Source organism: Globicephala melas, chromosome 9 (genome assembly GCF_963455315.2).
Source record: "Globicephala melas chromosome 9, mGloMel1.2, whole genome shotgun sequence".
NCBI classification, from domain to species: Eukaryota; Metazoa; Chordata; class Mammalia; order Artiodactyla; family Delphinidae; genus Globicephala; species Globicephala melas.
The window spans coordinates 74,676,130-74,689,247 of record NC_083322.1 but is presented as its reverse complement, the minus strand read 5'-3'; the positions used below and the strand labels follow the sequence as shown (position 1 = coordinate 74,689,247).

Genomic DNA, 13,118 nt, shown 5'->3' with positions numbered 1-13,118 from the left:
ACTAACTTAATCTATTCCAATGGAAGACAGCCTACGCTGAAGCTGCTGAAGAAGTTACCCTGACTTGACCCAAACACTTAAGTGAATGCCTTCTGGCTGAGACTGAGGGGTTTAAGAAACCAGGGAGAGCAGACTTTTGCCTTTCAATTGCTTTAATTTTAATTTACAGGGAGATTACAGATGTGGGAATTTAATAATGGGGGTTCATAACAGACAAATTTGGGGGATTTTCTGTTGCTAGTATGGAATTAGATGGAGTGCTGTCATTTGGTTCACTGCAGACAATCTGGAGAGCTATGCATGACATCTTGGCTGAGAAAAATTTAAGATGAGAAATGGAAATGACCTTCCAGTCTAGAGTTAACTTAAGAGGTATCAACCCATTCCAGAGCTTTCTGGAGTAAAAATTTAAATAACCTCTTCAACTGTTCTTCAGAGGCTACAAAAAGGAACAGTCATTGATAGAGGCTGCCTTGTCAGCCTTTAAGATAGAACAAAGCACTCCCTGTGCCAGTAAGAAAACAGAACAACTAAAAGACAAAGCAAACCTGGGAATTCGAACTCACAGTACTTTGTCCAGCCAACTTTTGTGAGGGGATTTGGTGCCGGAATTCTACCATTCAGCTCTTGAGATTCTCAACTCAGGGAGTTTATGTAAAGATCAATAGCCAACTGAGACATAATAGAACACCCTATTGACAGATGGGCAACTACCTGGCAATCCCCTATATGCAGTGCTTTTCTAGTAAATTAAGTTGGAAGATGAGGCTGTGCTTAAGACCACCCCTGCAAATCCTCTGTTCTCAACACCGCTTAGACACAGAAAGACACACACAGTTTATTCTCTTTTCAGGGAAAAGCCTCAGATCAGTGGTTTTCAAACCGTTTTCTTTAAGCAGCTGAATCCATTTTCAGTCCATTTTCATTCTATCTATACAGAGTAAGTGGTTTCACTTACTCTGTATAGATAGAATGGGTTCTAGCCAGAACTAGCCTGGCAACCAAGGCATGGAAGAGGCTCCCCTCACTAATATGCTTAAGGATTCATTTACAAAAATTTTGTTTCTTATCTCAGCAATTAGTCTTTCTGGAGGTGGGTTCTGCTAGCAGTTTAGAGATTTGGGGACCCAAAAGAAGAATCATTTAATCAAGAGGTATAACAACATTTCCACAGAACTGACAGTTAAGACTGTGACCTGGTCATTTTGGCCTCCTCATGCCACTGGGTAAAAAGTTATTACATTTGGGGAGGCGCCTGATCCTGGCCACCAAGAAAAAAGTTGTTGCTCTTCCTCCACGGGACAGAAGATGACTGGAACTCGGGGACCCCCCTGGATACCTCCTGGTTGTTGGGAGAGACAGTTATCTATGGGTCTCGAGTTCCTGCATATCTTCCTGGACGTGCCAAGAATGCAAGGCTCTACCACTTTTTACCCAGGCCATCATTTCTCAGGGTTTTGTTGGCAGAAAGCGACCATAGGGTGAGATAATGTCTCCCCTCCAGGATAAACAGCAAGCCTGCCTATCATTTGCTATAGAAGTGGCAGATTCCTTACTGTTTATTCCTTAGCTGCAACACAAACCCTAACATCCATCTGGGTCCCACCATGTCACCCTCATAGTACTTGTGGGGCAAGGGGAACCGATGCATACATGCTGATGCTGGTGATGCTGTGAACAATCAAGTCTGTTCTCTCTGACCTAGGGGTCTCATGTCTTCTGCCAGCATCCATTAAACAGCAACAGGCTAACTAATCAGCTTTTAAGTAGCATAAAATCAAATCCCAGACCCAACACTAGTACTGCCAACTGCAGTGGTAAATGTTAATGTAAGACTAAAGTAACCCTATACAGGCAAGACCAAGGAATACCTAGGAGTAAAAGATACCTAGGATACCTAGGAATAAAAGATACCTAGGAATAAGATACCTAGGAATAAAAGACCCGGTCACCCCATCAGATAAAGAACCTTAAGGGGTTGGCTAAAGACAAAGAATAGGAATAGCCAGTGAAGGAAGAAGTCACAAACACAACAATGAACAAATAATAAACAATGAATGTGGCTTCTACTTTTATTTTCATCTTTTTTTTATATTTACCTAAGTTTTAACTAGTTTCCTTTCCCCTCCACGATCATATAAAGAATCTATTATTACATATACCCTTAGGGTCTTAAAATGCCTATAGAAGGAATGGATATCACCAAGTGATCCTGGAGTTAGATATGGTAAGTGAAAAAATTTAATTGGTGATATATATATATATATATATATAATTTTTAAAAAAATTATAGGACAGGGCTTCCCTGGTGGCGCAGTGGTTGAGAGTCTGCCTGACAATGCAGGGGACGCGGGTTCGTGCCCCGGTCCGGGAGGATCCCGCGTGCCACGTAGCGGCTGGGCCCGTGAGCCATGGCCGCTAAGCCTGCGCTCTGCCGCGGGAGAAGCCACAGCAGTGAGAGGCCCGCGTACCGCAAAAAAAAAAGAAAAAGAAAAAAAAAATTATAGGACAGAATAAGAGCATGCATGTTTGCATTGGACAACCTAAGGTATAGGTCAGAGTGGATATTTGTGGATTCTGGCAATCTAGCATCCAATTTCCCCTGCCTCCTAGAACCCCGAACTCTCATTTCTGGAGAAAATGTTCATTATGAACTATCTTGGGGAGAGGGCAATTCTCAGAGCCTGCCTCTCATTATGGAACCAGTAAATCAGATAATTCTTCTATTCACTCCTTAGCAGAGCCCTAATCTGGCAAACAATCTAAGGCCAACCAATTAGATACCTACTTCCAGGATTTTGAATCTTGGGTGAATGAAAGATGGGGCGGTGTGTTGTGGGACGACGGGATGTCTTTATCGTGGCACCAGCAAGTCGTCAAGGCTGTTCCTGCATTGTAACCTTGACTCCAGGGTTTCTGCAGCCTAGCTACCAAAGAATCCCTGGGCTTGTCTGCCAGGACTGCTCATCTTCCAGCCTACGGTGAATGGCGTAAGTTCCCGATACCCTTGCAATAAATTACTTTTACTTAAGACAGAATGGTTTCTGTTGCTGGTAACCAAGAATCCCGCAGATTCACTGTGATAATAACAATACCAACAATATCTGTGTAACACTGAATAATTTATCAAGAGTTTTCACATTCTCTCTCTCATTAGTCCCAACATCAGTAAGGTAGATTCAGTGTGATATTATGATCATTGTGCACATAAGAACATAAAAGCCTGAAGAATCGACCTGCTCAACGTCACACAATTAGTAAGAAGACAGAGCAGAATTCAAAACCAGAAATCTGTTTGAATCCAACGTGCATGTTATTTCCACTATAGCACACTGCTTCCTAAAGCAATGAGTGACTAAAGGCAAAATTGCTAAAAGAAGTTTTACAGAAGACACAAAACCATTTTAAAATAATTTTTCACAGTAATAGCTTAGTGTAATATTAAATTGTGATCCAATTTAATTGCAACTCAAAGAGAAGGTCTAAGGCAGAACTCATTTAATCCTGGCACACCATTTTCCAGTAAGCTAACCTGAAATAAGATGGCATATTCTTAAGAGTGTCTCTCTTAAACGTTAATCAACCACATTTTTTGACAGCTCAACAGAATGTAACTAAATTATATGCTATATTATGTACTAAAAAATTTATCAGTGATTTCACTAATATGAATCTCTGCAGTAGATGCCAACTGGAGTAGCCACCTGACTTACAATTCCTCCTTCTCAGGAAACGGCCTCAATACATGGGCCTTTCAAGATCATGTTTGTGCTACATGGCCCTATTCTGCTTAGGATAATTTATTCACAGGATTAACATTTAACCCAAACTACATCTATCAGATCCTCTCTCTCCAAGATCTGAAATTCTGAAAGAGAAACAGACTGCAAGTAGTCAGAGCTGAGGTGCAATTAAGGCAGTGTCCTAGAAAAAGGTCAGAGGCTTTTGGGGCTACCCTGGTTCTTGCATCTCCCAAATCTTGACTGTCCCCCTTCTTCTCAGAAGGTAATTTTAATACAATCATGTCTCTCTTAAGATGTGCTTCTGTACTCATTTATTCAACACACATATGGTGTCATGATGACAGTATGCACTAGATACTATAGAGTTTAGCAGAACATTGATACCATCTGGGAAAGCCTGGGCCACAAAGGGGGCAGTTTCCTCTCCATATACTCCCCACTCTGTCCCTGCTTTGTCCTCTAAAATTTGCTTTCCCCCTCCCCCCACCATTCCATTAAAACCTTACTTGCTAAAACCACCAATTTTCAAATCCACTGGACAATCTCTTTTTTGACCTCCCTAGAGCATTGGATACTCCCACCTGGCTCTCCTTTGTAACTTAATCTTGGTTTCAATGACATTATTCCCTGCTGTCTTTCTTCCTCCCACACCTTAATCTCCAATGCACTTTTCTGCCTATCCTTTAAAATGTTGATGCTACCCAGATCCTCTGTCCACTCATCCTGTAGGTGTTATCAACCATACATATGATATCAACTATTGTATTAACAAATATTTGCGCACCTATGTAGTAGATGTTGGCAAGATAGCTGAACAAGCCAAACGCAGTCCCTGCCCTCATGGAGCTTAGAGCCTAGTAGCAAAGACATGCAATAAACTAAACAGTGTTTATTGCCTTTATAGAGCTGATAAATGCATGAAAGAAAGGAATAGAGTGCTGTAAGAGCATATGTAATAGAGGGGCTTGACATAATCTAGGACATTCAGGGAAGAAGTGGTTTTTAAAGTAAGAACTGAGGGACTTCACTGGGGGTTAAGACTTTGCCTTCCAATGCAGAGGGTGCGGGTTCAATCCCTGGTTGGGGAAGCTAAGATCCCACATGCCTCGGGGCCAAAAAAACCCCATAAACATAAAACAGAAGCAGTACTGTAACAAATTCAATAAAGACTTTAAAAATGGTCCGCATGAAAAAATCTTAAAAAAGAAAAAAAGAAAGAACTGAGGCATGAGTAGGAAGGGAAGCGAGTCATAGAACCTTTATGAAAGGGCTTTAAAAGGCCAAGTTAAGGATAAATATTCATTATAAGTTCATGATAATTAACCTCAAAAAATACTGCTGTCAATCCCTGGTCAGGGAACTAAGATCCCACAAGCTGTGCGGTGTGGCAAAAAACAAAAAGACGACGACGACTTAGATAGTGGGAAAGTGGGAATTTGCTGGCGGTCCAGTGGTTAGGACTCCTACAGGGGGTATGGGTTTGATCCCTGGTTGGTCGGGTAACTAAGATCCCACACACCACGTGGTGCGGCCAAAACAGCAACAAAACAAAACCGCACTGCCAGCCATCATACCATTTCTATTCTTCACAAAAACAACTTTCCTCAACCTCCAGCTTCATCTTCTTCCTCCTTCATTTTAGCAGATGATCTCATCTCCTACTTTTCAGAGAAAACAAAAGCCTCTAGATAGGCACTCCTTCATTCTCTTGATTCCAAACACACCCACCTATGTACCTGCCACCCACCTATGTACCTATCACTCCTGTGTATTCCTTCCCACTCCTATGGAAGAGGAACCATCCTCCTCCCACAGGAGATTACTCACCTTTACTTTTGGACTTCATCTCAGGAATCATCTATCAATCATCCATTCTGTTTCACATATATTAAACCTCGCCATTTCAAATGAATTCTTCCTACCAGTTTTTAAACACACATACATCTTCCATTTAAAAAGCGTTTATTTGATTCCCTCACTCCCTTCAGGGCCAAATCTCAAATGAACTGTCTCAATTTTCTCATATCCTATTCACACTAATCTGACTTCCATCGTCTCCCCATCAAAACAACTCTCATCACAGTCAATAAGCCCCTCTTTGTTGCTACATCCTCTGAACATTTCTAGCTCTAATCTTACTGACTTCTTTTAGGCTTCAAAATTTGTCATCTCCCTTCTGAAACAATTTCCTCTCCGATTCTCAAAACTCTCATTTTCCTCCTACTCTTCTGGCCATTACTTTTTTGTCTTCTTTACAGGCTCATTCCCTACCCAGCCTTTATCCTAGATTCTTAACTCTCCACAGCTTCAATGAAGTTTATCTTCTATATGCAGATACCTCAAAAATTTATACTTTTAACCCACAACTCTCCAGACCTGTCAACTCATCAGATACCTTAATGTCTCAGGGGCACTGCACACTAAACTATCTAAAACACAAACTATAATCCTTTCCTCAAAGCCTTGATCCATTTCCAGTATCTCCTCTCTCAGAGAACTGTGTCACCATCCATCTAGTTATGCATTTCAGAACCCTGGAGGTCATAAATGACATCCTGTACAGAACCCCTCAGCATCCAATCAACCACCACCGTCACAACAACAGCAAAAATAGCCAACATTTATTGAGAGCTTACTCATTATCAGGTTCTGTTTTAAGTTATCTTAATTTGCTTTTCTAATTTAGTCATCACAACCACATATCGTTACCATCACAAAGTCCTGTTGATCTTACCTCCTAAATCTCTTGAATATATCATCTTTTCTTTATTGATACTACTGTCGCTGCTATCACCTTAGTCCAAAGGACCATCTCACTGCGCTACTGTAACAACTTTCTGTTTGGTCTGCCAGCATCTACTCTGAGAGCTAATTCATTCACCATAGAGCAGTCAATCATCTTTTTCAAAAGAAAAACTGATACACCTATTCCTCCTCTCATACACATATATATTTGAAAGGGTTTTAGAATAAAAGCAAAACCCCCTAACTTGACTTATGAGGCTACACACGGGCAGATCTTTAGCTACTTCTCCAATTTCATCTTGCACCATCCTCCCCTTATGTTCTGTGCTCCAGTCACACTGGCCTTTTATCAGTCTCTTGTACCTGCCATTTTATGGTAAGTAGGTCTCACACAATGGGTTCTCAACAAGTATTCATCTAAATGGATAAGTCAGAAAGCCAAACTGAAATGGGGAATAGATAAACAGTGAGCCAAGAGGCAGTGATTCTACCCACCTTTTGGTTTTAACAAGGGGGAGAGGGATATTATTTACAGGGAAATACCGAGACTAAGTGTATTGGTTTGTTTGTTGGTTTAAAAGCTAGAGAGGTTAAAACATGCCTAAATGCTGATGGCTAGAATCCAGCAGTGAAGGAGAAGTTAAAGATGCCTAACAAAGAAAGAATAACCAATGGTGTAACTTTTCTGACTACACTAGTACTGAGAGACTCAAAGCCCAGGTGAAAGTACTGGCTTTAAATGGCTTTATCCATTGTAGCAGAATTTTTTAAAAGTGCCAAAACAGGTTTATAGATTTGGTGGTGGAAAGTTAAAAGTTAGATAGTTCCAGACTAATGACTTCTATTTATTTGTGACGTCAAAGAGGGATGATGTACTGAAAGTGAGGATACAGAGTAAGGGCTTGGGTTAGAGGAAACCAGTAAAATAAATAGTAAGTAGAACTGCTCACCAGTAGTACTGCCAGCCCAGCTGAAGTTAGGACTCACCTGGCAGAGGACTGCCCAGTAATGGGATATTCTTCAGCTGTGCTTAGAAGCGTTGCACAAAGAAGGTAAACAGTCATCAATGCTTTTTGCCCAAAGGATGTAAAAAAAGGACTGAGGGCCAAGAAAGCTTAGGACATTGAAAAGAGAGTGAAGAGAGAGATATATCTCCTAAACTGGACAGACAAAAAGAGAAAATAGAAGAGAGTTAAGAATAGAAAGGTCTGGATAATGGGAGTTGTCAATGGGAGTTGTTATGAAAATTAAATGAGACAATCATATAAAACACTTTGGAGAATGGCTGGTACAGAATATGTGCTCGAGAAGTGTTTCTCTTATTGAGGATTTAATGCAGAAGGTTTAGATTATCCACAAGAGACCCTAAAGATTAATGACATGTAGTAATTGACAGTCTTGGAGAGGTGAGTACACAGAAGCTGAGTCATTTTAGTTAGTAAGTGAGCCCAGGTGACTGCCCAGCATCCAATCCTCAAATCAGCTTTGTGGTTCTCTCACTTAACTCTCAATGGGGCTTTAACATAAGCTTTTAAATTCTAATTACGTTTTAATTCATTTAACCTGAGGAAACTGAACTGCAGTGGTACTCAGAAAGTCCTCAAAACATCTCTCAATTGTTAAGGGTCTTCTGGACTTCATTAACACAAAAGCAACAGCACTGGGTACCTGCAAGAGTGACTGTGACCCTGCCCTGCTTTTTAAAGCCCCTTTCTAGTGTAACAGATAATAACATTAATCTAAAAAAAAGTTGGAAAAATGAATGAAAAGGTGCTCAACCAAATTAAATAAGATGCCACTATACGTCCACTAGAATGGCTGTTATAAAGACTGACAATACCAAGTGTTAGCAAAGATGCAAAAGCAAAAGCCAAAGTATGAACCGGCACAACTTTGGAAACTGTACCACAGGATCTATTAAAGCTGAATGTAGCCTAACCTATGACTCAACAGCTCCACGCTTAGGTATTTCCCAACAAAAATGCAGAAATGCATACATGTACACATCAAAAGTCATGTACAAAATGTACAAAAATATTCACAGTAGTACTACTTTTAATAGTACACGATAGAATGGATAAATTGTGGTGTATTCATACAATGGGATATTACATACAATGAAGATGGACTAGAACAACACACAACAATATAGATAAATCTCACAAACAAAATGCTAGCTTTAGTGTCCATAAGTTTGTTCTCTACATCTGTGTCTCTATTTCTGCCCTGCAAACCGGTTCATCTGTACCATTTTTCCAGGTTCCACATATATGCGTTAATATACGATATTTGTTTTTCTCTTTCTGATTTACTTCACTCTATGACAGTTTCTAGACTTGGACATCAAGGCGGGAAAGTGGCGGGGGGGTGGTGGTGGTGTTGGGATGAATTGGGAGATTGGGATTGACATCTATACAGTCATATGTATAAAATGGATGACTAATAAGAACCTGCTGTATAAAAAAATAAATAAAATTCAAAAATTCAAAAATAAATGCTAGCTTTAAGAAAGCAAGACACGCAAGTATATACTGTATGATTCCATGTATACAAGTTCAAAAACAGGACAAAAAGTCTATGGTAGTAGAAATTAGAAATTACCTTTGAGGGGGTAGCAATTGGGAAGGGCATTAGGTGGAGACTTTCTGGTGTACTAGCCAAGTTCTTTTACTTGGAGGGGGTGCGTTCGTTTTGCAATAATTCTTTGAGCTGCACATTTATGATCTGGATCCTTTTCGTGAATCCTATACTTCATTGTAAAGTTTACTTAAAAACAAAAGGCTGGAAATGACTGAAAGGATAATGGAGGAAAAGGCTCCACGGGAAGCTGAGGCTGCGGGCTCAGCAGAGCCCCCTTTCACCACGACGTACAGACTGGCTGCAATGCTACAGAGACATGAAATGACCTATATCTTTTTCTAATATCACAAAACTAATTAATGATAGAGCAGGAATTGGGATTCAGAAATTCTAATTTCACAGTGTTCTTAAATTTGTATAGGGATGTTTCTGGGGGCCCTTGTCATCCAGGCACTCATTATCTTGGTCCCCAAAGTAATGAGATCATAAGGGAAAGCAAAAATAGTAATAACACAAAAGTATTCACCATAGAAGAACACTTTTAAAACTGGTCCTCACTCAAACATTCCTCCTCTGGCTCAGAGCAGCTTCTATTTCTGCCACTTCCCATCAACTGCCCTTGTCAGTCATTCCTGGTGCGCCTCTTCTGTGTTATGTTAAACAGAACAATACGTGTATAATGTAAATCAACTGCAAAGTGAAGCTGCCCATCTTACAAAAGATGCAGGATTCCAAGAAGTTGGTAAAAGTGTTACTGGAGAACGGTCTGAATAACAAGCAAAGCCAATGACAAAAGGAGAAACTGGCAGATTAAGGCCAGTTAACCACTGTCGAAGAAATTCCTGATGTCTCACCCAGCATCCATTTTCCCCTTCCTACTCAGTAACAGAAACCTGGTATTTCAGTAACTTTATTTCTGTTTTAACAGTAAATAAGTAGATGCTAATATTGTTTAAAGCTAAGTCTAAGAAATGGATATGAATCAATTTTTAAACCCCAAAAGCTAAACATACAGTCTCAGACAATCCCCTCCTCCTCAACATCTGATGCTGCGACCCAGTTGCACCCCATCTACGCAGGAAATGAGGCAATGCTTTACAATGCTATAGTCTGTGTATGAAAACACATATTTGGGGGAGTGGGAGGGTTGTTGGAAACAAATGTGGGCACTGGTGAACTGCGGTGCAATTACCTTTCAGAGGCAGGCACTAGTTAAATGCACCAGCAATGCAAAGTCAGTGGTGTCCTAAATGTAAGAAAGGTTCACAGAAAAGGAACATGAAGGTATACATGGAAATAGATACATGAAAGTTACGTAAAATATTGAATTCAGGCATTCACAGCTACTTCAACCCAAAGACCAGGCAAGATATAAAGCACTCCCACAAATATCTACTGCATCCATGCACAAGGTCAGGAGCTGATGAACAAAGACAAGACCCCAGCAGAGTTTGCTTAAAGAAACCAAAGTTAATATCTTCATAAAACACTTAAATTCCTCTACTGTTGTCCATAGACCCATTAGAACTGAAACAGGAGGAAAGGGGGCAGGGCACAACCTTTAAAAGAATGACACAGCCATAGAACATGACAAAAACTGGTTAGAACCAACTAGGTCCAAAATGGTGGAAAGATCTGACTCCCAGTGCACCTTCTTCCTCATTACACGCTCACTGCAATGTATTAGCATATGCTGAATGACACACCCACCAGTGCCCTGACTGCCCTGAGGTTAACCATAAAAGGCCAAAAAATGGGTGGTGGCCCTGTTCCTGGAAATCTCCGCCTCTTCCCCTCGAAATAGTTGGAATAATCCTCCCACTCATTAGTCTATGAAATTACGCAGCCCATAAAAACAAACCACCCCACATCTTGGGGCCTCTTGCCTTTTGAGATGGCCCGCACCCATCTGTGGAGTGTGTTTCTCCCAAGGCCGTTCTCGCCTTTTGAGACAGACTGCATTCTGTCTATGGAATGTGTATCTCTATAAATAAATCCACTTCTTACCTATCACCTTGTTTTTCACTGAATTTCTTCTGCCATGAGACATAAACTACCTGAGCTTTGGGAACTCCCTGGCGGCCCAGCGGTTAGGACTCTGCACTTTCACTGCCGAGGGCGCAGGTTCAATCCCTGGTCGGGGAACTAAGATCCCACAAGCCACACTGCGCAACCAAAAAAAAAACCCCCAAACAAAAAAAGCACCTGAGCTTCATTAAAGTCCTGAGACCAGGTGTGTGATCTCAATTAAAAGACGGTGGGTTCGAGTCCCTGCCTGTAGGTTCCAGTCCCAATCTGGGTTGTGTGGTTTCAGCACCACCCGATGAACAAACTAGGTTTTGCAGTTACTTATACTCATGTCCTGCTTTTGTCATGAAAAACACGGTCACAAAACAAACATTCCCACAAATCTTCCTGGATGCATATTTCTAGAAATAAAGCTTCCAGGACGAGAAAATAACCAAGTGACTTTTCTACACCTACTGGTATAAGATGCTATGGAATTTAAAAACAAATAGATTCTCTAGTCTACATACTCTGGCGTTAAAACCCATTCTTTTCATAACCCACCTTTCGCCGACGTGCTGAAGACTTTCACTAATACGCCACACATCAAAGAACAAAGAACTCCTCTTAACAGAGGCGCACGGTGCCCTTAAAAGGCGGCACGGTATTTATCCACGACTGTTTCTGCTCTAAATTAACACGTACAGGAGGATGTCTTCTACTAGCTCCACCCTGGTAACACAGAAGGGGGGCGGGGATCCTTATTTTAGAGGAGCTGATGTCAGGCCAGCAATGCTTCTCCCTTCCTTGGGGGGCTTCGGTTTGGGCTGTGCCAGTTGGGTTCTTCGCCCGACATCTCACGACACCTTAAAACGGCTGGCCAATGGAGGGCTCCTCGCCTCACAAAGAGATAACTAGGGCACAGCTGTTATACAACCGATACCCGACGCCGAATGCCGGCCCACGGGGCCCCATAGGAGTCAGGAGCCACAGCATCGGCGGACGACGAGGCACTTTTGCTCGAGAACAGTTTAACGCGACCCTCCACCGACAGCGGCTTCGCTGGCGTGCGAAAATGCAAGGAAGGGCAGGGACAGAGGAAGAAGAGGGTCGCGATCCCCAGGGCGCGGGTTTCAGCCGCGGCTGACAGGGGCCCGAGTCCCGGACCACCTCCCCGACGCCGTCGGTCACTCCCACAGAGGCGGTACCTGTTTCCGCATGTTATTCATGACGCCCATGAAGCCCGCCAACAGTTTAGCTTCCTCTCGAGCAGCAAGTTTCTTCTCGGTCTTCTTCTTGCTGCTCTTCTCCACCCCGGAGGCTGCCATCCTCCGTCAACGCGGTTCACGCCCGGGGCTCGCCGGGCCGGGCGAGGGGTTGCACGCTCCCGGCACGCTGGGGCTTCTGTTTACCAAACAGCGAGGCCGGGACCGCGACTGCAGCGCCCTGCTCCCGAACAGCGCGGCGCGGCCACTGCGGTAGGACAAGGCCCGGCAGCCACCCGCAGAAGCACGCGGGGAGGCGATGCCTTCAACTCGGCTGCTTCTCCTGCCGAAGCAGAGCCCGGAGGAGGAGTCTGCGCACTTCGCTCAAGGGGGCGGGGGCGCTATGAAGGCAGCAGGGGGCGAAGCCTACGCGTCACAGCGGCGCGCCGTTCAGAGCGGCGCTAGGCGACGGCGCCGTCTTGCGCTTGGCGACCTGCGTCCTTCACACACAGGCTGAGTTTTCATTTCAAGGTGGTTCGAGGATGCACGTGCCGTTCCCTTTGCCCAAGACAGATTTTACACAATTGGATTACGTGGCGAGATTATCTTTTTTGGATAATTGGGTGGCAGAACACATTAAAGGGCCTCCCATTAATGTAAGCTCCGTAGGAGCAGGGTTGGTGTTTTCTTAACTGCTGTATCAGAGACTGGCATATTGCAGGCGCTCAATAAATATTTATGAAATGAGGAAAGACTATCACATACTGAAAGTTAAAGGTTTATTGCATGGAGTACAAGATTTATTTGCTTGGGATTCATAAGGCAAGAACACACAATC

The 13,118-nt window shown here is 42.6% G+C and overlaps 1 protein-coding gene across 4 annotated transcripts in view; it reads right to left on the bottom strand.

Moving 5' to 3' along the window:
• Window positions 1-12,650, bottom strand: part of KLHL7 (kelch like family member 7) — a 63,718-nt gene extending 51,068 nt beyond the window's left edge. For 2 of the 4 annotated variants that reach the window (XM_030857058.2, XM_030857059.2), the window contains exons 1-2: window positions 12,284-12,415; window positions 11,640-11,807 (exon numbers count right to left, since the gene is read on the bottom strand). Coding sequence is in view for 1 of the 4 variants with exons in the window: in XM_030857056.2 (XP_030712916.1) it covers window positions 12,284-12,403 (120 nt within the window). In the remaining 3 variants the exon portion in view is untranslated. Of the gene's footprint in view, window positions 1-11,639; window positions 11,808-12,283 lie in introns of all 4 variants that reach the window. The other 2 variants (XM_030857056.2, XM_030857057.2) reach the window with 2 other exon arrangements.
• Between the last annotated feature and the right edge of the window lie 468 nt (window positions 12,651-13,118).